Source organism: Amblyomma americanum, chromosome 3, assembly GCF_052857255.1.
Source record: "Amblyomma americanum isolate KBUSLIRL-KWMA chromosome 3, ASM5285725v1, whole genome shotgun sequence".
In the NCBI taxonomy this organism is placed as follows: Eukaryota; Metazoa; Arthropoda; class Arachnida; order Ixodida; family Ixodidae; genus Amblyomma; species Amblyomma americanum.
In genome coordinates this window covers 112,905,798-112,931,982 of record NC_135499.1, presented here as the reverse complement: position 1 = coordinate 112,931,982, position 26,185 = coordinate 112,905,798, and the positions used below count along the sequence as shown (strand labels likewise).

Sequence of the window (26,185 nt, the reverse complement as noted above, 5' to 3'; positions counted from 1 at the left end):
AATGCCAGTGGTATTGGTCACGGTGCAGTGCTCGCTCAGCGCAAATATGGATACGACGAATATGTCGTTGCCTATGCCAGCCGCACACTTACAAAAGCTGAGTCTCACTACTCTGTGACTGAAAAACAGTGCCTCGCCATAGTGTGGGCCTTAGGCAAGTTTCGCCCTTACGTTTACGGCCGTCCTTTCGACGTCGTTACGGATCATCACGCCCTTTGCTGGATTTCTTCTTTGAAAGATCCTTCAGGCCACCTGGCGCGATGGGCGCTTCGTCTTCAAGAATATAACGTCCGAGTCGTCTACCGGTTGGGCCACAAACATCAGGACGCCGACACCTTGTCTCGCTCCCCGCTCCCCGCCGAACTTGACAGCCTCTGCGAAATCGGAGCCCCTACGCCATCTCCCACCGTCAGTGACCTACCTTCTGAACAGCGCAAAGATCCCTGGGTTGGTGCTCTTCTGGACTTTCTCTCTGACCCATCGGCGGTTACACTATCACGCGCACTGCGCCGTTAAGCTTCCCATTTTGAGATCCGAGATAGCCTGCTTTATCGCCGCAATTATCATTCTGATGGATGAAAATAGTTTCTCGTCATTCCTCGACACCTACGGTTCTATATCTGCTCACGTTTCCACACTAACTTACAATGCGGTCACGCTGGCCTTTTCAAGACTTACACGCGCCTCCGCCTCCGCTACTACTGGCGTGGCATGTACAATTTCGTTTTGAAATACGTACGCTCTTGCCTCGACTGCCAACGCAGCAAGACACCCACTACCCGTACTGCTGGCGAGTTGCAGCCGCATCTTGTCCGCCTCGCCCTTTCGACCACGTTGGCATTGATTTATATCGGTCCCTCCCCTATACCGTTTCTGGCAAACGATAAATCATTGTTGCCGTCGATCACCTCACACGGTATGCTGAAACCGCCGCGCTCTCTGCTGCCACGGCACAGGATGTGGCATCCTTTCTTCTGCGTCGGTTCATCCTTCGACACAGCGCGCATCAAGAACTCCTTAGTGACAGAGGCCGTGTCTTCCTATCTGATGTCATTAAATCTCGGCTCCGTGAGTGCAACATCATCCATCGGACTTCTACCACCCTCAGACCAACGGCCTCACTTAACGCTTTAACCGCTTTCTGGGGGACATGCTGGCTATGTACGTCGGTTCGAACCGCACGGCCTGGGACCTTACGCTCCCGTATATTACGTTCGCGTACAATACTGCTACGCAGTCTACGACAGGATTTTTTCCTTTCTTCCTCCTTTACGGCCGCCATCCCTCCGTTCCCATTTATACTGTTCTCCCCTACCACCCTGAAGCATCTGAGGGCACCACCGTTTCCGAAGCCGCCAGGCACGCCGAAGACTGCCGCCAGATCGCACGGTCGCTCACGACAGCTACCCAGTCCCTTCAAAAAAACGCGCCACGATGAAGATCAACGTCCCCAGATTTCTCGCCCGGCTCTTTTGTCTGGCTGTGGATACCTCCCAGTACTCCGGGCCTCTCCCTGAAACTGCTGGCGAAATATCAAGGGCCCTATCGCATCTCGGAACATCTCCAGTCAACTATATTGTTGAGCCCCTCACGCCGTCACCCGATCTCAGACAGCGCGGCTGTGAGACTGTCCATATCCAGCGCCTCAAGAGATACTACGACGCCGATGTCTTGTCCGCCCCTTAAGTCGCCAGGATGGCTCCTCTTCTGTCCGGGGGCCATTGTAAGGAGTGCGAAGAGCCTTATGCGCGAGCCGCATGGTCATCGCCTGGTGCACGCTCCTGGCTGGACTAGCTGACCTCGGACTGCTGTTGGCTCTGCTCCGTTAAGAAGCTGCACCGAATATATATATATATATATATATATATATATATATATATATATATATATATATATATATATATATATATATATATATATATATATATATATATATATATTAAGGAAGCACAAAGGTCACCGAAACCAAGGTGCATAGAGGAATGTTTTCTATATTTCATTACCATTTTAAATCTGTTGTGCTGATAAAAGCGAGAATAATACTTCGATTAACCTGTCTGTAAAGAAAACTCCTTATAAATTATATTTTTCTTATAATTCCTTATAATCCCAGGTGAAGCAGCAGATTGGAGAGCCATCGCCCGTAGCTCAGTTGGTAGAGCACTGGACGCAAAATTCGGAGATCGTGGGTTCGGATTACACCGTTGGCATGGTTGTTTTTGTAGCGATAGCTGCATTACGGTAGCATTTCGAGCCTTCAGCGTGGCGGCGCCGTGGCGGTGGCGGCGCGCCATCCTGTGGCTGCGCCGTAACGTGGTGCGTCACGACGGTTGGTCACCGTGGGCGGGAGCTGCCGGAGGCGCGGCGCCGTGGTTCATCACGTGGTTCATCACATATTTGGTCTTGTGACCAAATTCCCTCGGCCAGCTGTAGCTATCGCGTCACTCCATGTTTAACCATAGCGGAACCACCGCAATTTTTTTTTCGGTTCCGTGACGTCCCTTGTGCGCAGCAGAACAAACCAGCGCTTGAGCACCGGCCGCGGCACGAAAGATTCATGGCATGCTCCGTGCAGAGCGGAGCGCAAACGCCGCATTAGTAACGAGAAATGGAGAAGACCCCGCTTCCGTGACGCGACAGCCGAGGCGCAGTGGCCTGGATCCAGCAAACTGTCGTCACAAAATTGCAGGTTATACAATCTTGGTTACAGTTGGCCACATTTTTTTCTGTCATCTCGATTAAGTCATCATCATCATCATCTGCCTTATTACACCCACTGCAGGTCAAAGGCCTCTCCATGTATCTCAATTAACCCTTTCTTTTGCCAGCGTCATCCACCCTTTGCCTGCAAACTTCTTAATCTCATCCGCCCACCTAAACTTCTCCCGTCCCCTGCTTTGCTTACTTTCTCTTGGAATCCACTCCGTTACCCTTAAGGACCAGCGGTTATCTTGCCTTCGCATTACATGCCCTGTCCAATCCCATTTCTTCCTCTTGATTTCGACTAGGATGTCATTCACCGCGTTTGTTCCCTCACCCCACTCTGCCCGCTTCGGTCTCTTAACGTTACACCTATCATTTTTCCTTCCATGGCTCACTGCGTTGTCCTTAAGTTGAACCCTTTTCGTTAGCCTCTGCCCCGTAGGTGAGTACCGGTTTAGATACAGCTGTTGTACACTGAGAGATATTGGTAAACTGCCATTCATGATCTGAGAGAACCTGCCATATGCGCTCCACCCCATTCTAATCCTTCTAGTTATTTCCCTCTCATGATCCGGATCAGCTGTCACTACCTGCCCTAAGTAGACGTATTCCTTTACCACTTCCAGGCGCTCACTGCCAATTGTGAGCTGCAATTTCCTTGCTTGACTGTTGAACATTACTTAGGTTTTCTGCACGTTAATTTTTAGACCCAGAATTCTGCTCTGTCTGTCTAACTCATTGGTCATGATTTGCAGTTCACCTCCTGAGTGACCCAGCAAGGCAATGTCATCAACGAATCGCAGATTATTTAGGTATTCTCCATTTACTCTTATTTCCAACTGTCCCAATTCAGGCCTCGGAACACCTCCTGTCAGCAGGCGGTGAATAGCATTGGCGAAATCATGTCTCCATGCCTGACGCCCTTTCTTATTAGAATTTTATTGCTGACTTTATGGAGGACTATGGTAGCTGTATAGTTGCCATATATATTATTTTCCAGTATTTTGACATAAGGCTCTTCTACACCCTGATTACGCAATGCCACTGAGACTGCTGAGGATTCCGCTGAGTCAACTGCTTTCTCATAATCAATGAAGGCTATATATAGAGGTTGGTTATATTCTGTGCATTTTTTCTATCACATAATTGATAGTGTGAATATGATCTATTGTGGAATATCTTTTACGAAAGCCTGCCTGATCATTTGGTTGATTAAAGTCTAAGGTTGCCCTGACTCTATTAGCGATTGCCTTAGTAAATACCTTGTAAACAACAGATAGTAAGCTGATCGGTCTATAATTTTTCAACTCCTTGGCGTCTCCTTCTTGTGAATTAAGATAATGTTGGCATTCTTCCAAGCTTCTCGTACGGTTGAGGTCATTGCGTACACAGGGTGGCTAGGTTTTCTAGAACGATCTCCCCTCCATCCTGCAACACATCTGCCGTTACCTGAACCTCCCCAGCTGCTTTCCCCTTTCTATTGCTCCTAAGGCTTTATTTACTTCCTCTTTCGTTACAGGTGATTACACATTGCTCTGCGTTACTGTTTCTCTCATTAATGCTATGATTACACTGGCTGCTGTACAGAAGTTGTGTAGAACTCTTCAGCTACTTTAACTCTCTCTCCATATTGCTAATGACATTGCCTTCCTTGTCTCCTAGCGCATACATCTGGTTTTTACCTATGCCTAGTTTCCTCTTCACCGCTTTTAAGCTGCCTCCGTTCTTTAGAGCTTGCTCGATTCTCTCTATATTAAACTTCCTTATGTCGGCTACCTTGCGCTTAATTATTTGACTTTGATAGCTCTGTCAGTTCTATTCCTGTCGGTAGGGTTAGACGCCCTCATGCTTTGGCGTTTCTTAATCAGATCTTTCGTCACCTGAGATAGCTTTCCGGTATCCTGTCGAACTGTCCTACCGCCTACTTCTACTGCGCACTCCGTAATTATTCATGTCAGGTTGTCGTGCATTGTATGAACATCAAGATCGTCTTCCTCAGTTTAAAGCCGAATATCTGTTTTGCAGCGATATCCTGAATTAATGTGCTTTCCCTCTTACCGCTAACTCGTTAATGGACTTCCTCTTCACTAGCTGCTTCCGTTTCCCTCTTAAAGTCTAAGCTAATTCGAGACCTTACCATTCTGTGGTCGCTATAGCGCACGTGTCCGAGGGCGGCCACATTCTGAATGATCCCAGGTTTAGCGCATAGAATGAAGTCGATTTCATTTTTAGTCTCGCCATTGGGGCTCTTCCAGGTCCACTTCCTGTTCTCTCGTTTGCGGAAGAAGGTATTCAGGATCCGTAAACTATTTCTATCTGCGAGTTTCACTAATAACTCTCACCTGCTGTTTCTAGAGCCTATCCCATAGTCACCTACCACGTGGTCGCCAGCCTCCTCCTTGCCCACCTTCGCATTGAAGTCGCCCATCAGTACAGTGTTGTGCGATTTTACTTTATTCATTGCCGATTCCACGCCTTCATAGAAACTTTCAACGGTCTCGTCATCATGGCTGGATGTAGGCGCGTAGGCCTGCACCACTTTCAGCTTGTACCTCCTATTGAGCCTAATCACAATAGCTGCTACCCTCTCGCTAATACTGTAGAGCTCCTCTACGTTGCCAGCTATATCCTGATTAATGAGGAATCCCGCACCTAGTTCTCGTCTATCCGCTAATCCACAATAGCACAACATGTGTCCGTCCTTTAATGTTGTATACTCCTCACCTGCCCTCCTGAATTCACTAAGCCCTATGACATCCCATTTAATTCCCGCTAGTTCCTCGAACAGCACTGCTAGGCTATCCTTCCTACATAAAGCTCTTGCGTTAAACGTTGCCAGGTTCAGATTCCAATGGCGGCCTGTACGGAGCCAGAAATTCTTAGCACACTCCGCTGCGTCACAGGTCTGACCGCCGCCGCAGTCAGTTGCTCCGCAGCCGCTGGGGACCGAGGGCCGAGGGTTAATTCGTTTGTTCATAGAAGGTTGTAGCCAAGTACTACACCAGGGTGGCCAAATCTTGTTCTGGTGAGGGAGTGCGTTGTCGGTTCTGGTCACCGAGATCAGGCCGCACCCCAGGCCTGGTTATGCAATTCCATCGACACGCGGATTTTTTTTCTTTTTTTTTCAAACCCGGTGGAGAATTGCGCGGCACCAGGATTCGAGCCCCGGTCCTCTTGCACGCGAGGCGGATGCTCTACCTCTAAGCCATCGCTGCTGGCTCTCAATTAAATTATCTCAATAAAATACTGTTACTTAATTTTTGCATTTTTCGCTGATCATACATTCATCGCGAAAAATTTGGCCCAAGAAGCGCTAAGGAGGAAGTTGGATATGTTCGCGAAATTTAGTACTCGACATCGTATTCTGATGCTCCGACAATTCTAGAGTTCTTAAATTATTGAGCTGCCTAAATAATTCTATTGCAGTCAAGAACAAAAATTGAATCGAGAGAAGTCTGTCTTTGAATGGTTAATTGGGTTTAACGTCCCAAAGTGACTCGGGCTATGAGGAACGCCGTAGTGGAGGGCTCCAGATAATTTCGACTACCTTAGATTTTTCAACTTTCACTGACATCGCACAGTACACGGGGCTCTAGAATTTCCCTTCCATCGAAATGCGCCCGCCACGGCCGGTATCGAAACCGCGCATTTCGGGCCAGCAACCGAGCACCATAACGGCTCAGCCACCGCGGCGAATAAGTCTGCCTTTGAAGGCAAGCAACAAGTTCAAGGAGAGAAGGTGGTTGAATTGAGTCGGTTGGCATATGGGCATGAAGTAGAAAAAGCAAGAAAAAAAGAAAAGAAGAACACAGCGAGACGATATACGGCATTCTCTCGAATGGCGCGTGCTTCATAGAGCTACTTTTTGTGCGCTGTAAGTCATGTTTATTCGAAGGCCTATTTGCTTCTTGCATAAATAATCATACCAGTTTCGTGTCTCACCTATTCTTGTTTGCTTCAAGCGATTTAAGGTGAATTCTCTCGTGTCACAATGCACTCATTGATGTCGTGCAAATTACGCCACAAACGAGAATCATCTCGTATATTGATATGATATAAACTTCAACGTCTTTATTAGGCATTTTCTTCGCTCGGTTAGATTGCATTACAAGTTCATCGCAGCCGCGATGCGAGACTCATCAACTCCTGCGCTTTTCCTCCCAGACACCTCAGACCATATGCGACAGGTTACTCGCATTCACTAAACGACATGAGGGCATTGGATTCAACCTAACCGAAGGTGAGTGGAGTTTTCATCATTCTGCTGCGGTAAGCGCGACAGCTGCAAAAACATGCGAAAAAACATAAGGTAAAAGTGTCTTCAGGTACCAGTGCTCCAAATTTTAAACCGTTCCAACCAGGTTACAATCATTGGAGCCTGAACGCTTCATATCTTAGAAAAGGACAACTTCATGCTGAAATTTCGCGAACCTCTCCCCAATCGCAGTGCTGTAACTAGTTATAAGGAAGCATTGCTTTTAAGTAGCTTCTAGGGCGACTCGGGAGAACTATCCTGCTTCGAGTGTGCTAACTTTAACTGTAGGTTGCCATCTTTGTTCTGGTCAGTCACCAAGTTTGCCATACCCATTGAACGTAGTTCGTGAACAAATCAATTTTAAAGCTTGCCTTTTTTGGGGCCTCAGTTCATGTGATTTCGATTGGCAACACTGTGCTGACGGCGACACAAATATCACCCACATGATGGTGCGCCATCCGCACCTGGCAAAGAAAGTAAACGAGCCTGCATGACTTGTGTCAGGCGTTTTATGGACACTGTGAATGTTCCCAATCGCTATTTGAGTCTTTGAACGCATGAAGAATTCTTTCTTAATTAATGTTTTCAATGTCATCGAAGTGGCAAGTTGAGCGTAGTGCCTGTACACGAACCGTGTCTCGGTTCAGTGTGCTTTGTTTACTGCAATCGGTATTCTGAAAATTGGTTTTGTGCGCCAGAAGAAAGGTTCTCTAAGAAATGTGGAGTGATAAGAAACTCAGAAATATTAAAAAGCCATATATGAGCAGCCCTTCTACGGCGCGAAGAGACGAAAAGATTTGGTATTAGCTGTTCGATCAACGCAAGTGTAAGTTTCGCCTTTCCAGCAGCATCTTAAACATCATGCGAGCAGATACGCGAGATCATGATTTTTCCAAAGCGTGGCGCCTTACGTAGAGACCTCTAGTGTCAAATCCAGGCACCCCAATGGCCTGGCACCCCGACCCTCACCCTCCCGCTTGCTTTTCACTTCTCCTCAACCCTCTGGGAATTGTGCTCCTCGGCGAAGGTTACTGTATACTCTCGAGACCTGGATTGTGAATTTTGCTCCAAGTTTGAATCAGAGGCTTAGGTTAGGATCAGTAATGTCCTCATGCATGGCTGAAATATGTGTTACTACGTTTTGAACTTTTTGGGTGTTTGCTGCTAGACGACGTATACAGGGAAAATCATTGCACTTTCAAAGTACAGAAAATGGGGAAGTTCCCTCATTGTAGCGATGGGCGCCAATGTGTTCTAACCTTAATTCTGCGACTCACCAGTGCTATTAATTACTTAAACTTCATTTAACTTCTCTTTGAACAGACGTTAATCTGCTTTTTTATTGCGAAAGCAATACTGCTCGCACTTTCGACCAATCGGTGGTCGTGGCGCCTCCTTACACAGCTGCGCGTCACGTGACCGTGTGACGTCACGCCAGACCGAGAGACGGGGCCCCAGCTCGCGGCATCGATGGTGGAGGCGAAGCCCTGCGCGCCGCCGCTGCGGCGCTACCGAGAGAAGCCGCTCGCTGGTGTGACGTCACGCCAGACCGAGAGATGGGGCCCCAGCTCGCGGCATCGATGGTGGAGGCGAAGCCGCGCTACCGAGAGAGGGCGCTCGCTGGTGTGACGTCACGCTAGGAGGATAAATGGGGCTACAGCTCGGCTCCTCGCAGTGGTCGGCGCGCTGCCTTGCGCTATATCGGATGATGTGTACAAGTGTTAATCCATGTATAGCCATGCATAACATAGATAAGTCATAAGTGTACCAAGGATATCAATAGCAGAAACCAAGCAAAACAATGCATACCATAAGTTTAACAAAGGGCAACCATGTCCACACCATCAGCCGTACCAAGGCGCAGCCAAGGGTATTGCTTTCGCAATCTTCCAGGCTTAACCAAGCTAAGCCTTCAGCCAATTTTTTTGCATGTATTCAACACTGTACCTTAAAATGTGTTCTCTCCGTAATTCAGTTTTGTGAAAGTTTCTGAAAAGGACAGGACAGAAGCAATACAACTTTGACCACGCTTACTCGGTAGAAGCACGGGTCTTAAGAGAAGACTAGAAAACGCTTTCGGCTGCAATAGCCATTTGCCATGGCTGCTACATCTTCGATTTCGTTTTCTAGCGTATAGCGTAACTTATTGATGGCCGGGTCTCGGGAGGAAATTGTATTCGACATGCAAGTCAGAACCAAGGCAAGTGTCGAAAAGTCCGGCAGCGAACTGAATCGTTCCCATTCTTCGCCTTGGTTAACTTTCTACTGCCAGGACCATCTCCCTCGCTCCTTTCTGCACCATTAGTGGTTACATGGTCAACGGGCACCGAGAGCATGAACTTTTATTTTCAATCAGAAAAGGGGTCGTGTTAGGTGTGCTGGAGCTATGTAGTGAAGCCTATGTACAGGCCATGGAAAGAATAAAAACATGCCAGCGGCCAGCCATTGATTCGCTTGATTACAGCGGATCAGCCCCGACTCTCGCCAGGCGCTTTTTTTGTGCATCCCTCGCTTATATTGAGCGGCTTGAAATGCAACGCTGCGGCATTTTCTTGCGGCGCCTGCGTTGAGCTTAAAGACTTGTTCGCGCCGTTTCTAGGAAGCTGACAGCTGGTTTATGCTGCCTTAGGAGTGTGAAGAGATATCAGCATTTCCCGCTCAGAAAGCATGCAGTGACTATTAAGCCACAATGTTGTATAATGAGAGGTGTGTCGCGCGCATTCTCCGTTTTTCCTGCATTCATGCCGGCAGAATTCATGCAAGCTTGTCGTGCATGCACCCAGTGAAATCTGTTTGCAAGTATGAGGGCGCTCAAGGCATGACATTTGTATTGTTCCCATTCTCCCTAAAGAAATGCGAACATCACCCGAAGTCTGAGGCAAATCTCACGTAGAACCTAAAAAGAAACCTGTCCGAGATATTTGGATAGCTCAGTCACGAAAGGAATTCAGTGAAAAAAAGTGTAGGATTTTATAGCAGTCAAACCGAGTAGACATGCAAAAGCACGTCTTTAGCCTGATTGACTCATGGTTTTGCTTTGCTGGGTCGTCGGAACGTCTGGCGACTGTATTAGACTCTGCTTAAGCTCTGATCGACGTTAAGCTGGTTTTATTTGTTCGCGCCACAGATGGAAGTTGATGAAGACGACGATGTGCGCTGCACGGCGCCAGTGTGTGTTACAGTCTAACACGAGGCAGGATCAGATGCGCGGATAGCATATTGCTCTCGTGACGTGGCCAGTGAAACTGATTTCTTCTCGCCGGCGCGGGTTCGAATCCTAGGAGCCAATGTATGTTTTGTTTTGTTTGTTTGTTTATTCAAGCTCAAGGCTTCAGCGATGAATCGACTTTCGCAGCTTTAGTCGTGAAACCGAGCTTCCGCTCTGAAAAAAAAAATTGCCATGCCATAGCCCTGAGCAAGATCATAACAAGCGTCAACGCCCAATTAACACCTCAGACCATTTGAGCATCGCCGTAGACTCACGAGTGCCGTGCTCCAAATGATATCCTCTCAGGCTATGTATGTAAATCTCAGCCTTCATCACCTTCCATTAGTTCGTTCTCCGCTTCCGATTGCTCGAAATAAACAGCACCGCCGCGCATGGTGCAAATGGTAGCTTTACGTAACTGCACAGAAAACAGTGGGACCAAACGGGTGAGTGCTATGGCGGTTGAATCAGCGGAAGCAGATAGGAGCACTAGCTGCGCGGCCCACCTCGAAAAAGAGGAGGATCCGAACGAGGCGGTGCAGTGAGCTCCGAAAACGCCCATTTAAGCCAATTGCGCCACTCAGCTAGGTCGTTGATGGCGGATGTTTCTGTAGCCACCGCGCTTCCGAGTTCTTAGAACTGCAGCTCCGAACACGGCGCCACGCGCAGGAGCCATAGACACTATAGGCGATGCCCGACTGCGGGTGACGTCATCTACACTCTGAACACTAATACAAAGATGAGGAGTAAAAAAGGAACAAGCTGTCCCCTAGCGGACTCTCTCTACAACATAAGTGCTCTGGAGTGCAGCCTTCTTCTTCTTCTTCTTCTTCTTCTTCTTCTTCTTCTTCTTCTTCTTCTTCTTCTTCTTCTTCTTCTTCTTCTTCTTCTTCTTCTTCTTCTTCTTCTTCTTCTTCTTCTTCTTCTTCTTCTTCTTCTTCTTCTTCTTCTTCTTCTTCTTCTTCTTCTTCTTCTTCTTCTTCTTCTTCTTCTCTTCTTCTTCTTCTTCTTCTTCTTCTTCTTCTCCTTCTCCTTCTCCTTCTTCTTCTTCTTCTTCTTCTTCTTCTTCTTCTTCTTCTTCTTCACATAGCCACGCAGGGAGATTGGCCAAGGTTCAGTAGATAATCCCAGTGAGGTATTTTCGCGGGGAAAAATAAGCGTGGGAAGACTCAATCAAGATCAAAATTGGAAAAGCCAAATGAATTAAAGAAATATGAATTACCAGGAATAGAATCGAGCCTTTTTGGACATACGACAAAATTTTTTATACAGCTAACAAGGTAATCGATCAGTTGCACTTATGTAATCATGAAGGTAGCCGCAGACACTGCTTAACGGGAATTCCTTGGCGCTCGCACCGAACGGAAGAATAACTGGAAGATACAGAGGGAGTCCTAACCTCGTAGGAGGGACCTCCAAATACTGTTTTTTTTAACTGTGAACCGCCGGCAAGAGAGGAGAAAATGATCTGTTGTTTCAACTTGCCCACATGATACACAAAGGTTTCTCGCAGCGAACCCACATCTGCATAAGTACAAATTTAAGCGAGGGATTCTGCATCGCAGAAGCATCATTGACACCTCACAAAGCCTTTATTTACACCACCGGATATTCCATGGGAACCTTAAGTGGTTAAAATCCACGGTATTGAGCAATGGATCACTCAGGTTGGCTGAAAAATGTTGGAAGCGCTGGAAACGTGAAGTTTCTAACAGAATGAGGTGAGGGACGGGATAGATCACAGGAGCGCTGAGAGCTGACTTTGCCAATAAACAGCCACCTCGTTAAAATCAACGCCAATCAAGGCTACGTATTTTAAGACAAGGGACAAAACAACGCATCGGCCAAAGTAAAGAGAAGCTGCCCTTACAAATATTTCTTTAGACAGTCTATAGACTCTCTACAGCCCTCCGTCCATGAAGTGTATAGATTTTTATAGACAAATGCTATAGACTAGTCTCTAGACGATCTATAGATTTTATGGCCATACAGCGTCGACAAAAACGGTTGTAAGGATCCCACCCACACTTCGCGCGAAGTTAAAAAGTGGTAGGATTTTAACTTAGTTAAACCGAGTAGACTCGCGAAAGCATGTCTTTAGCCCGTTTTGCTCATGGTTTTGCTTTTCTGGGCCGTCGCCACGTCTGGCTAAGATTGCTTTGCTAGTAGTATTAGTTGATGAAGACGAAGATGTGCAATGCGTAGCACTAGTGTGTATTGCAGTTTAACACGAAGCGTGACCGGCGGCGGTGATAACATAGCGCTCTCCAGCAGTGGCCAGCGAAGCTGGTCTGTTATCATAGCAGAGGGTTCGAATCCCAGGCGTGGCAATATTTATAGCATTCATTTTTTCATAGTTTAGCCAAGGTCCCCTTTCAGGTCAAACTTCACACAAACTCGATAAGCTGGTTTGACCTGCTGAAGTTGTGCTTTCGCAGTAAATTATGTCTACAAAAGTCAATAAGCGTTACAAAGCTGAACGACTAAGGTAATCTTGCTGGCTAACACATGGTAGATTTTTGTTGTTACATGTGATTGCAAATCGGTTTTTGTATGTCTTCAACCCGTGGCCGAGCGGACACCCGGATTTTACAAGGGATCGTGTTGCTTGCCCTCTTGCTTATTTAGAATCCAGTTAGCGCTATCGTTCCAGGAGTGCAAAGCGTTTGTCTCGGGTGATTGTGGTATGATCACCGACAGCAGGTGTAGCACGTTATCCATAAGACAGCTGGAAGAGACAACCAGTGATTCTGCCAACGGGCAGAATCAACTTGAGTCTACAGTGCGTGGTATCTATGGACGTCGAATAGGCAAGAAGAAATTGAAATTACTACAGACTCAGTCGAAAGGCATTTTGTAGCTTGTCCATGGATATGAGGAAAATTAAATAGTTGTAGACTTTATTCGAAAGGAAGTGTTTAGATTGTCTATTGACAAAAGTAAATTGAAATCATTATATATTTTATCCTAAGGGAAGTCTGTAAATTGTCTATGCACAAAAGCAAATTTAAATTATGAACTTAAGCCTAAAAGAAGTCTATAGGTTGATTATACATAATATATAGACAAAAGAAAATAGGAATGGTTGCAGTCCTTAGCCTAACGAAAGTCTTTATATTGTCTACAGACTGAAGGAAATGAAACTGTTAGACTTTGGTTTAAAGGTTTTATGTAGGCTGCCACTAGACAAAAGAAAATTGAAATGTTATACTGGTATATACATAGTCATAGACCGTCTATTCACGAATGAAAATTGAAATTATTAGGCATTGTTCTACAAATAGGCTATAGACGGTACAGGCAAAAAGAAATTAATGCTATTAGACTTTTGCCGATTGTCTATAGACCGTCTATAGACAAAAATAAATGAGGCTTTTATAGACTTTAGTCTATAAATAGCCTATAGATTTTCTGTAGACAAAGGGAAAGTCTAAAGGGTGCCAACAGAATATATAAGAAGTGTACAGAACATTTTTATAAGTGTACTGAAACGTTCGTACACTACAAATAACTTGATCCCATTATACTTTGTGGTTTCGGTTTCGCAGCCACATACCATTACGGAATCAAGTTTTTTTATTAAAACATGAATGAACGTACACAACGGAACCAAATCCTTCGTGATCATACCCTTGGTCACGCGGAGGCCGCGCACAGGCGCCGCTGATTTGCTTTCAAAAGCTCCACCGCGTTTTCAAACAAGTCTCACGTAGACAGGCATTTCGTTAGTGGACAATGTGAAACAATAAAAAACCACAGGAGTAGTCAGATTGAAAATAGGATGCCCAAGGTAAGGGTCTCGCGATAGCGCACTTAATCCGAGCAGCCGCAGCAATGGCTTACCGAAAGCAGTGTTAGTTGGAGGCACCAGGTGAGCGGCGGGCCGCTCGCGTCGTTAATTTAATATTGGCACAAATTCTCAGCACCGGCGTGCATTGCGCTTCAAGACGTAAGCAACATATATCCTGCAGGTCCCAACGCCGTTCCATTGGCTCGGATGGCGCCTGTCATGCAGCTGATGGCGCGGGTGCAGCGCACGAATGCCGCCATTTTGAACTTCGTCATTCGCTTGCCCAAAACTGAGGAGTACACGCCTTTCGGCAACGTCTTGTTCGACGTGCCTGTAAAAGCCTCGTCCAGCTGGTCGTCGGTGCTGTTCGGAGGCCTGGAAGCGCTGCCAGTCGGCTTCGTCTCCGACTGGCTGCGTCGGCTGCGTTCGTGGCAAGGCCTGCCTCCTTTGCTGCGGGGACACCTGGTCGCCATGTCTAAGACTATGGGCGGCGCGAGCGAAGTCATCAAGTACTTTGCGCCGCCCTACTACTACGACGATGGACTAGAGGCGTACAACTACGCCGTCCTGGGGCAGGCAAGTCGATGCTCATAGCGCACTGTAGTCATTGTTATCATAAAGGAGAAATGTGTTAAAATTGTACGCTCATTGTTGCGAACATCTTCGTGACAGCCTCGTAGTGCTTGAAAGCGTACCTGACAGCACGGCTACTTTTAATCGACAGGGAAAAAAATTAGGAACTAACTTAATTTTCGCTTTTAGAGTAAACTCAATAGTGCCTTTTCCTTCTCTTTTTTCTCTTTTTATGCCTTTTATTTCTCATTTCGCGCTGATTACCGATCCAGAATGACATTACCGACCACGTTCATCGATTACAATCACAATTACCGATTACGTTATCGATAGATTACCAGTCACTGTTTAGGTTACACTCAACGACATACTACGCCGCTACACACTCGTACACATACACACCATTTTTTTCAGTACAATGAAGGTCTAAACACCACCTTTTCATTCCGCGCAATATCTGACGCCTAATTAACATATTTGCATAAACTTAATTTTTACTTACTATAACACCAGTATAAACCTCCACCCCACAGGGCTGTCATACACACCACAGCGCGTTCACTTCGTGCCCCTCTAACACGCTTCAACCCTCGACCCCTTGTGGCACGGGCGTTGCGTGCCCGCCTGGCAGGCCGAGGGCCTGGGCTCGACTCCATTGTCGGTGGATTTCTTATTCCATTCGAAACTTCCGGAAATATTTATGGCACGTTTCTGAGAAATTTTTGTCAATCCTGGGTCGCGGCGACTGCTTTTCGACCTAAGTAACTGTACACGCTATCGCGTGAAATCGCACAAGCCTGCCTATTCTTGAGCACTTGCGCGGTGTTCAGCTTCAGTGTTCAATCGATCAGAATGCGATACTTAACGAAAGCAAAAAAAAAGAGGTGCATAAATTACTAGCATGGACTCTTATGCAGTGTAGCAGAGGCATGTTTTCACTGCCGGCAGACAACGACGAGGTTGCACCTGCTCCTAGGTGCCTTAGCTGAATAGGTCTGTTGTTGCTTTTGTCTGACTGCTGGTTATTGGCACTACTACCCCCTGCGATGTACGCTCGCCCCTAACATACACAACTCCGACTAGTATCAGCTCAGTGTGACTGTCGTATGTACGCACATATGCGCCGATCGGTCGGTTAGGTCGGCTCCCCAACTACAGGAAAAGGAAAACAAAAGTGTTGCTTGGAATATCGTATATGTCGCCCAGGGAAATATCTAAGCCACCGACATTCGACTAGGATGGCCGGCACAGCGCAACATATATCACTGATGGAGCGGCACTATCAGAAACGCGTCGCCCGAGACGTAGCTCTGGTTGCTCCGAAAGCTAAGACGAGCTAAACGAAACGGTCATAGTAGAGCGCCAGAGTTAATGCAACATGGAATCTCCTTCCTTTTGGACTATTAATCTTCTGGAGACAACCCAAACATATTCAGCTTCATCGGTGTCGTACACTAAGGCCAGTAATTAATCGAGTCACATCAAAATATGTTTCCCCCTCCAAAAATTCCTTTGATTATCCTTCTATATCCTCAAATTTCCTGAAAACTAATGAGTGTTTTGCATAGCTGGGGCCTATAATTTGAAACATAAAATCTTTTAAAAGAGAAATAATCCCCCGTGCAACATCGCAACGTCTAAATTTTACCCAGCAAAAAAGAGATATTATACTGAGTAATCTAGAGAAGCTGCTGCTATGTATCGATTTAGAGAGGAGATCTGAAGTATTCCAGTACGGCTGATAAATTCTGCAAGCGGAGTGCGCCTGGTACAGTAGTGGTAGCTGAGTCTATACTGTCATCGAGAGAAGATTCTATCATTTAATGATTTAAAGGGAAGGCCTAGAGCACTCTAGTACGGTTGATACGCACTGGTAGCTGTCTCAATCTCGTCGTCGAGAGATGATGTTACCATGGAATGCATAAAGGAGGGAAGTTATAGCGTATTTGAGTACGGTTCATACATAGTGGTAGCCCCACTCTGGTAGTGGCGTCGAGCTTCGGCTTCTGAACGTGGCTCCGATTTCATCCTTTCTGTTATTCTTGCGAAGCACTGCACGGGCATGGTTGCTTTCGCTTCTTGAGAAGCTTTCGCATTCCGTCGTTTTATTTGACGTAGACAGCGTTAAAGGCTCGCTTCGCGCGGTGCTCCAAGTGCCACCGCACTGCGGCTTCTCTTTTTTGTGATGGGCAGCGCGCTCAGCGTGTCACCTTCCTTGATTGATTTGGGATAGCGCTCTTCAGAGGATTCAGCAGACATTCATGGCGGAGAACAAAGGAATGAATGATGGTGGAAACGACGGTTTCTAACACATTACTCCAGAGGCTACCAGTTGCACTACGTAGAGAGAGAGAGACTGAGGCAATGGCTGAGTGTTCTGGAGTTTCGGGAAACGAGGTTGCCTTGTTTGCGCTGCCGCTGGTTCGAAATTTGAGCTTTTTTTAACGTGATAGGGTTAATGGCCCCACCAGAAAATCCGGTGTCGACGTTATCGCCATCGGCGCTGTGAGCGAAAAATCAACGGTATTGCTCTGACATGTGGTCTCCAGACAGCAACAAGGCAGCTGGCTACCTAGGTGACGTGACCTTGCGGCGTCATCGCAATCTGCCCAGTGCATAGTGATCAAACTGCCCACCGTGCCAGGTTGCAGTTAAATTAATGATTGGATGCTCGGGAAGAGCAACTTGGGCCGCACAAGGCCCACCGCAAGGGGCACCTGCCTTGGCATTCCAGGGGCGCATCGCATAAACGTTGCACTACTGCGCCGGCAGTGCTATGAGGACGTCCAGCAGTTTATAGATGCTTTGGTTCATTTTATGGAGGTTTAACGTCCCAAAGCCACTCAGGCTATGAGACACGCCGTAGTGAAGGGCTCCGGAAATTTCGACCACCTGGGATTCTTTAATGTATACTGACATCGCACAGCACACGGCCTCCATCCGCCTCCATCGAAATTCAACCGCCGCGGCAAGGATCGAACCCGCGTCCTTCTGGTCAGCAGCCGAGAGCCATAACCACTGAGCCACCGCAGCGGATCTATGAATGTCAAGTAGAGAATGACCCGTACATATAGCAATTAACCCATTACGCTACCGCGTCATACACTTAACGCCGAGCTTAAGCGTCCTCGGGAATTTTTTCTTCGATATGTTTCGGACGCAAATTTTCGATTACGAGGAATAACCTCTCCTTCAGTTTCGGCTTCAGGCTCGCTGTGGTTTCCGAGAGATGCTGTCCTTAATTTGTCAAGTACGGCAACCAGAAGCATTTGCTACTTAAAAACCGATCTCCTGCGGTTGCCCCGAAGGGAATTCGAACCGGCGTTGGCTTAAGCAGAGCAGCCACGCTTGACGACGCTTTAGCTTACTCGGCCTTTATCGCAGCCTCTCGCGACACGCGTTGCGACGGGAAACCTCTCTCGCTATGTGTTGCTGCTCTGCAGCGGCAGTTGAGTTCCTCTGAGCGTGGGGGAGCCGAATAAGTGGAGAGTGAGAGTTTGGAATGATTGTTTGCAACACATGGAGACTCCACATGTTGCAAACGACAGCGCTTTGTAGGTGCGCATGAAGGTGTACTAAGGTGGGCGAGCGTGTCATTATGGCTGAAAAAAGGGGGGCGAGCGGATTTTAGGTGCGCATGAAGGTGTACTAAGGTGGGCGAGCGTGTCATTATGGCTGAAAAAAAGGGGGGCGAGCGGATTGCCTCGTCGCGAAACCAATGAAGCAAGGAACGCGTAGCGCGCTCTATAGATGGAAGAGAAGCGGCTGCAGAAGGCGGCTTCTCAAGAGACTAGAGCGTCCTGGGATACTTTGCGCACGGCGTAGGCTGAAGAATAGAAGCGGGCGAAGTGCGGCTACCTCATATACGAGCCGTCCCAGAATGTGGTACGTGTTTCCTGTAGTACATTCCACGCTCATAGCGACTCCCGATGACGATGAAGGCTATATATGGATTTAGTTTTATCTGCGGCTGTGGTTCAGCGGTTTGTTGGCTTTAATCCCTGCGGTGGAGGCCGCATTCCGAAGGTGGGTGAATGTAAAAACTTTCCGGGGCGATGTCTGGGCATGCTGTAAAATAAGTCACTTACAGGGTCGCCACGGTGGCTCATTGTTTATCGTGGCTTGCTGCTCACATGAAAGACGCAGGTTTCATCCAGGTAACGGCAGTCTGATTTCGACGGAGGCGAATGCTAGCGGCTCGTGGAATATGCGATGAAAGTGAACGTTAAAACGTCCACGCGGTCGAAATTTTACGGCGCCCTCCACTACTATGTCCCTTACAGCATGACTCGCTTTGGGACGTTATACTCCATAAACCTATGAATTACTTATTTGTGAGGTCCTCACTTTCGGGTTTTTCAAGAATCGGATACACTTCAAGAAATAATGTTTCTACAAGTAATTTGGACAGAATTACGACTTATTTCGGCAAAAAGTTTGGCCTGCAAATCAAGCGCGTTGTTAGTGCCTTTAATATTGATGTCATGCAAACAAAGACAAGACACCAAAAATTTACGTTTGCTCCAAGACATTTGTTTCACAATACCTGCCTCAACGTATGTGGGACGGATAGTTTCGTAGCGCACTTGAGTTGAGGACACACTTCAGTGAGCCACGTTTCTTGAACAAGACACTTCGAGATTGCTATGAAGCGCATTGCACCCAGTGAGATTTTGCGTCTTCTACACTCTGTCCTTATTGCAATGCCTGTTGTGCGCTCGCACCACACCAGTGCTGACCCTATCCCTTGTAAGAAGGGAGCACGAAGGGGCCTGACACACTACTACTTTGCCAAAATTAGTGGCCGTGAAAGTTCCGGAAAGCACGCTTTCGGCCACACTCGTAAAATGTTTAGCCTCCCAAATACGAGTCCTGTGTAGTAATCCCAGTTCGCTGAAATGAAGCTTGAAGCCTCCACTGAGTTGTACCGTCTATGCCAAAAGTAACCAGGCAAATCTGTTTCTTTCATGGCCGTCTAAAGGAGCACTTGAGGCGTTGCTTAAGCTGTAAACCTGTTCTGTAAGTGGAACCCTTCTCCTCATATTTCGAGACCTGTGGTTTTAGGGGTTCACTTAGGCTATACCGTGCACCTTGGGAGCAGACCCTTTTCTCTCGTTACTTTTGCCAAACGTCACTGCGAACATCCAGCTTTCCAAGATTAAAACCAACAGGCCACCACCTACCATATCTTCTTTATTTTTCTTTCGCTTGCCATTTCTAATCCTGGCCATCCGTTTAATAAATGACTGAATGAAATCCTACGTTCAAGTTCACCGCAGTTGTATAGACCGCGAGTGTCGCAATGAGTACGAAAGAAGAAAATATTTGCGTCAATACGTGAGATTGCCAAATGTTACTTTGTGTGCGACAAGGTATTTTCGTTTGGTCCATCTTGATTTGGCCTCTTTTTTTTGCTCTTACCGATACTGTTGAATATCCAAACGTGAGTGAGTTGTCAAGTTCAGTTAGAGGTAGCATCGCCTCTGATCTTAACTTGTGTACTGCGTCCTTTCCGCGAGTTTATACGCTGCAGTGGTGCAGCGAATTTCGCTTTAAGCTGGTGAACCCTAAGATGGTGCGATCGAATTCTGGCAGTGATGGCCGCATTTCGATGAGGCGGTAATGAACAAAATTCTCGTGGACTATGTGATGTCAATGCACGTCGAGCGACCGCAGGTGTTCGAAATGAATTCAGAGCCCTTCACTACGGCGTCTGTTAGAGGCGTTATGTCACTTCTGGGCGTAATACCCCACGCGCCAGTGCATGCCACAGCGTGCCATGACATGCCGTGCCAAACAGTATCATGCCATACCATACCACACCATGTCTTTACTCGAGACGAAGTTGGTAGCGAAGCAACCCATTAGTGCTGAAAACAAGGTAATTATGTCCCTTGGGTGCTTTTTTGTTTGGATTTGTATGTTTTGATTTTTACAAGAGGGGAAGCTATGCCGAATAAAATAGTTCTAGTGAGCGATAGGTGGCGCACGGTAATATTTCTAATACATGCCTTCCGTCTTTATTTTCACAGATAATCGCTGAAAGCCTTTGTTCGGAAACCTTGTCCACTGTCGGTTATCGCTGGTGGATGTACTTCCGGAGAGATCCGAGCGAGTTAGACTACAACAGTGTGTACTGTGCTGATTACTGGGATGCCAAGGTAAGAAAACAATCAGGAGAGATACACCGATGCATTGGCTTGGGAATGAACGCTAGTGCTGATGACGGGGTTGAGGAACATCGTGCTAGTGGTTTCTATTGTCCCTTCGTCCGCTTCAATGCTTTTGCGCGAAATTAACTTACCAGCTTGAGTGCAGGTTTTCAGTTTTGATCCATCGATTATAGTTATAGTCTTTGCGGCTATGATATGGTTCAGCGCGTTTTTTGAAGTTTTACAGTAAACATGCTTTTAGTGTAATAAGAAACTGTACCCAACAAGCCTCGAATATGCATTATATAATTCTTTACAAGCGATAAAGGTTATCGGCTGCTGGGGACATGATCTGCGTGCACATGCTAATACGCGCAAAAAAACGTGCCTGTTAGGAACGGAAAAATTGGTCTTTGGGGAAGGAAATGGCGCAGTATCTGTCTCACATCTAGGAGGACACCTGAACCGCACTTTGGTGGAAGGAATAATGGAGCGACTGAAACAAGAAATGAAGAAAGAGGTGCCGCAGTGGAGGGCCCCGGAATAATTTCGACCACCCGGGGATCATTAACGTGCGCTGACATCGCACAGCATGCGGGCGCCTTTGCGTTTCGCCTCCATCGAAACGCTGCCGCCGCGGTCGGGTTCGAACCCGGGAACTCCGGATCAGTAGCCGAGCGCCCTAACCACTGAGCTACCGGGGTGGGTTTAGAAACAGAGCAGACTTGAGAATCGGACGTCGTTGTGAAATTTCAGCGTCCTTGAAGCGCATCCCATGCATTGCTCGTTTGGTCGTTTAGTTCGTTTTTTACGTTTCACTAGAGAAGAATTCATGGCGGCACTTCGACAAGCAGGTCAGTATGCCTCACGAAGCAGCTGCGGTTTTAGGAGATTGCTTGTTCGACACCAGAGTGTCGGCTGAATCCTGGTGGTGATCTAATGCACGGCTGATAAACGTCAACGGGAACGCGGGAGAGTGTGTCCCTGTGGCCCGCCACGCATGCGCGTTGCTTGCGGTAAAAACGGAAGGCAGTGAGCCTCACGACGGAGGACTCGTGCAGGTGCATGATGGGATTCTTGTAATTGCTTCTGTCATGAAAATTTGAGGCGCACTCAATGATGAATCTGACGTATAGTTATAAAATCAACGAAAGATTGAGGGGGGGGGGGGGGCAAGAAAGGCGGTGGCAATTTTTTCAAACCGTCTCCTTGAGAGGCGGGAAGGGGAGTCTGGACGTTCAGTCTTCCTTCGTTCCCAACCACCGGCGCTGAAAAGCAGCTGCAACAGGGTTCCGCCTTCCTTGTGTTCACGCCGCCGCCTCACATGGAAGGCATACGGCTACCACAGCGAAAATCGAACTGAAATCGAGTGTTTTTAGGAGTTATTTAAGATACCGGCTAGCATTTTTGTCGTTCTACATACTGTAAAAATAATTCAACATTAGTTAAGTTTCTCAATGAGGCCTGTAACAAGGCCAGCGTTCTTGGAGAGAAGTTTGGAATATTTCGATAGAGGAAAGTGTTATGCAAATATTGACGACAGTGGTCCATTCTTTTGACGCGGCAAATTTTTTTTTGAAGTTTTCCATCGCTCGCTTGGCGTAATTATGACTGCCATAGAAAACGTTTTCGACGATAGCAATAGATGAATCGCAAAAAAAAGAATCAAGCCTGCCGAGGGGAGACGTCCAGATATAGTGATCGTGGACGCAAAAATTGCGTTCAGAAATATTTTAACTTTGCAAAATGCCTTGGTCCCGAATTGTTGGGCCATGTTTGAATTGGAAGGTTCTCGAGCCTCATGCAAACGTTCCCACCCAGATGCTTCCGACCAATTAAATAACGCGAAATTTAAAAATACCACGTGACAGCATGCTCCGTGTGCACGAGTGCGGGGCAAGTAGAGCGCTCTCATCTGCGATTGGGTAAAGCGCTGACAGCTTCGAGCCATCTGCGTTGTGCTCGAGAGATCTTCATGTTGCTGCTGGCTCCAAAATAAGAGACAGCGGCTTCTGTCAGCCTGCTTTTAAGGTTGTGTAAATACCAAGCCAGGAAGGACACGCTCGTATCAGTCCAAGGTGGGAACAGTCGAATATTTACTGTCCTCTTATGGCTTCTCAGCTGCCACTACATCGGTTTTTCTTCGCCTTCAACATCATCCTCCGGGGCATGAAAAAGTTCTATATTCCGTTTCATACTTAGCAGGCAACGCTGCCAAAGCTGAAGCGCCTGTTCGCGCAGCCTGCCCCGCACCCAAAAAGTAGGTCGCCATACAACCACAGTGACCATAGACGTATTCCGTTGCTGCAAATCTCAAGTACCTCGAATTGTTACCGCCTGCACATTGTTTTACGCCTTGCCACATTTTCGTAATAGGACTTGGACACTGCACCACTGGCCAAGTGGTTGAGCATCCTCCTCGCATGCGGCAGGTGCGGGGTTCGATCCCTGTGCCGCCGGGAACCCACTGGTGATCGGTACAAGCTTTCCCCTGGCGTGGTGGTCGGCTTAGCTGGTGTGAAATGCTTGGAAAGTGGGTCTTTGACCCCACCTTCAACACTCGAAAATACCTTGTGCCACGGCGCTCTTTGGCCATAGATGCCCTTGTGCCATAAAAATTTGTCATCATCATGACATGCAGTGATATGATACGCTGATGGTAGGGCGAATCACTTTTATTCCATCCGCGCCTAAAAAGTAGTCCACACTGTGTGACAAAGCCAAAGGGCCCGAACACGTGAGTGCCTCAAAGCTTTGAGCGTCATTTTCAGTGCTGCTGTGACGTTCCCGCCTGTCGGGGGGTCAGTCACAAAGCAACCTAATTTGTTGCTATCTACGGATCCTGCTGAAGCGAGCAGAATTGAGCCAATGAGGCGGTAACTGTTTATTAACTAATTAACTAATTATTTATTTCTCTGCCCGAAGGCGAAACTGAGGGTCCGCTCACCGCTGGCTTTTAGGAGAACTGATTGTCCGTCCAGCAGGTCGGGGCTTCACTCCGCTCATCTTGCGTCGGCGGGCCGCGGCTGCCTCGGCTCTCACGTGGTCTGCCTCTCTTCCCGGCGGCCGGCTCTCATCCCTCCGTGTCCGCTGTCTTCCCGCCGTGACCACCGCGTCTCACTGGAGATTCCCGGCTTCTCCTTCTCTCTTAGGGTCCTCATCGCTGAACGGTCTTTTCGCCGTCGCTGCTCCTGCAGCCAGCCAAGAATGCACGCCGAATTCTCAGACACCGCGCCGTTAGAACGGGAAGGCCGATCTCCTCGTTGGGGATGTCTCGTAGGAATCAGGTGTCCCTCGCAGGGCAGCGCTTTCCTGCAGCCAGCGTCTCGCCTCCTCTGTTGGCAGCCCGTCTGGTGCTAGCTGCCGAATTCCTTCGCCACTTCGAGCCGTTACGCCGTCTGCTGCTGGTAGGGAAGTTTGCCGCCACACGCGCACGCACACAGAAGCGTGTTCGTCCGCCCGTCCAGGGGGGGGGGGGGGGGGGGGGAGAGGAGACCACAATTTCACAACAAACCACGGGGAATCCGTTGTGAGCGTCAGGCACCGCACACGGCCTCCCGTCTTCTACCCTCTAGCTTTCTGTGCCCCGTCTGCGTCTGCAGTGCCCACCGCATTACACACCAGCGCATTCGCAGGCGCATCGAGGTCTATATTTCTGTACATAGGCGCAATATCGCTGGCAGAAGTGGGGGGAGTGAGTTCTTGGAGCCCTGATTGTGAGCAATATATTGTCCTTACATATTCAGTCCGTCACACTAGCATTTCTTTTTATATCACTATTTGTTTCATTGAAACCTCACAGGAATCAAAATAAAAATTTGCAGACGCCACCTATCACAAGCCATAACCTCAGTGGTTATGGCAGTCGGCTGTTGACCCGAAAGCCGGGAGTTCGATCCCGGTCGCGGCGGTCGAATTTCGATTGAGGCGAAATTCTAGAGGCCGGTGTAATGCGCGATGCCAGTGCACGTTAAAGAACCTCAAGTGGTCCTATTTTTTCCGGAAATCTTCACTAAGGCATCCCTCATAGCATGAGTCGCTTTGGGACGTTATACCATCATAAACTATAAACCAAAGTTTGCCATTTCTTCGAAATTTTTGAGTGCCAGAAGAATTCAACAACTCACTAAAATAAATCGTGCCATCATAGAAGTACGAATTTCCCCGTATGGCGAACGACCCGTGAATATTGAGGAAACATTTCAACGTGAAGCTCTGTCTACTCCTTGTCCCATTATCTTCATGAAAAGTGCCTTTTCCTTGAACCCATATCGTTCTGAACCATCTTTGAGATTTGTTTTCACTGGTAAGTTATAAGAGCAAAAAAAAACACAGATTATTAGGATAGTATGTAATGTGAAATTTCAGCGCAGCTCTTCAGGTGTTTTCGCGCTATACCTGCCGAGGCTGACAGGGGCGTGTTTGGCGCTAGCCGTCCTCCGGGATCTTCTCGTGGCAGCCACCGTCCGGTTGCCCACTTCTCTGTTCTTGCCGTGGCAGGTGGAGGTTCGCTCTTCTACTACCTGCTTGACAACACGCCACCTGTCACAGGCCACTTGATAGGTGGTGTGTGACAGGTGGCGTTTGCAAATTTTTATCTTGATTCCTGGGAGGTTCCTAACTTGCAATTTTAAGAAATCGCCAAAGAGATGTTTGCCTGCTCTTGTAAGAGGAATTTTTCTTTTCAAACAAACTGCAGCGTTTCAAGCAACACTGAGGGGCATTAATTTGTGTAAGTACGTTTGCCCATCACATATAAGAATTGCATTGAAAACAAAAAAAAAAGTCAATAAGGCCTCCTTATCTGAACCCAGCTACTGCCGACTGCCCAGCAGCAAGCTGACCGTATCTGGGGATGAATGTGAGACCCCAGCAGAGCATGATGGTAATGTGCAGAGCAAATGAAGACGAAGTCACTAGGAAGACACATGGAACACACAGTGCTCGTGTTCTCCGTGTGTCTTCCTAGTGTCTTCGTGTTTACTTGTGGTGTACTTTTCCATCATGAATCACCAACATGCCCAGACTGCCACCGCAGCACAGTACTACAATTGGCCCGACGGGGGGCATTTCTTTTGCGTGTACAATTGAGTGTAGCACTATAGCGGAAGCTTTTTAGTAATATCGATGGCCCAGATGTAGGTAATCAAAGTGCAGATTAGAGTGACCGCATAGGGATGCAGTGATTTATCAGCTTGTTTTCTCTGCTCATTCTACTGTGCACCCAAAGAGAACCCGTCTTGAAGGTGTCGCCGTAAATGGTCGACCTTTCCACAGGAGAACGACCGTCAGGATTTTATACTTACGCATTTCACTGAACACACTGCTCCTTCATTGTCCTCTGGATATATTCATTCCGACACAGTGAAGCTAGACCGTATGTGTAATTACGCGAGACTGTATGAGATATTCCCCGGAATCAAAGGTAAACTACGTGCTCTGACACCGGACCGGAGCTTGTTTATTTTTATCTGTAGCTCAGCACACTGCAGTATGCGGCAGCG

General features: G+C 47.5%; 1 protein-coding gene across 1 annotated transcript in view; it reads left to right on the top strand.

Annotated features, from left to right (window-relative positions):
- The window catches only part of LOC144124018 (uncharacterized), a 42,189-nt gene extending 27,639 nt beyond the window's left edge, over positions 1 to 14,550 (top strand). The window contains exons 6-7 of the mRNA XM_077656698.1: positions 6,868 to 6,943; positions 14,138 to 14,550. Of these exons, the coding sequence (XP_077512824.1) occupies positions 6,868 to 6,943; positions 14,138 to 14,550 (489 nt within the window). The remainder of the gene's footprint in view (positions 1 to 6,867; positions 6,944 to 14,137) is intronic.
- Positions 14,551 to 26,185: the final 11,635 nt, after the last annotated feature.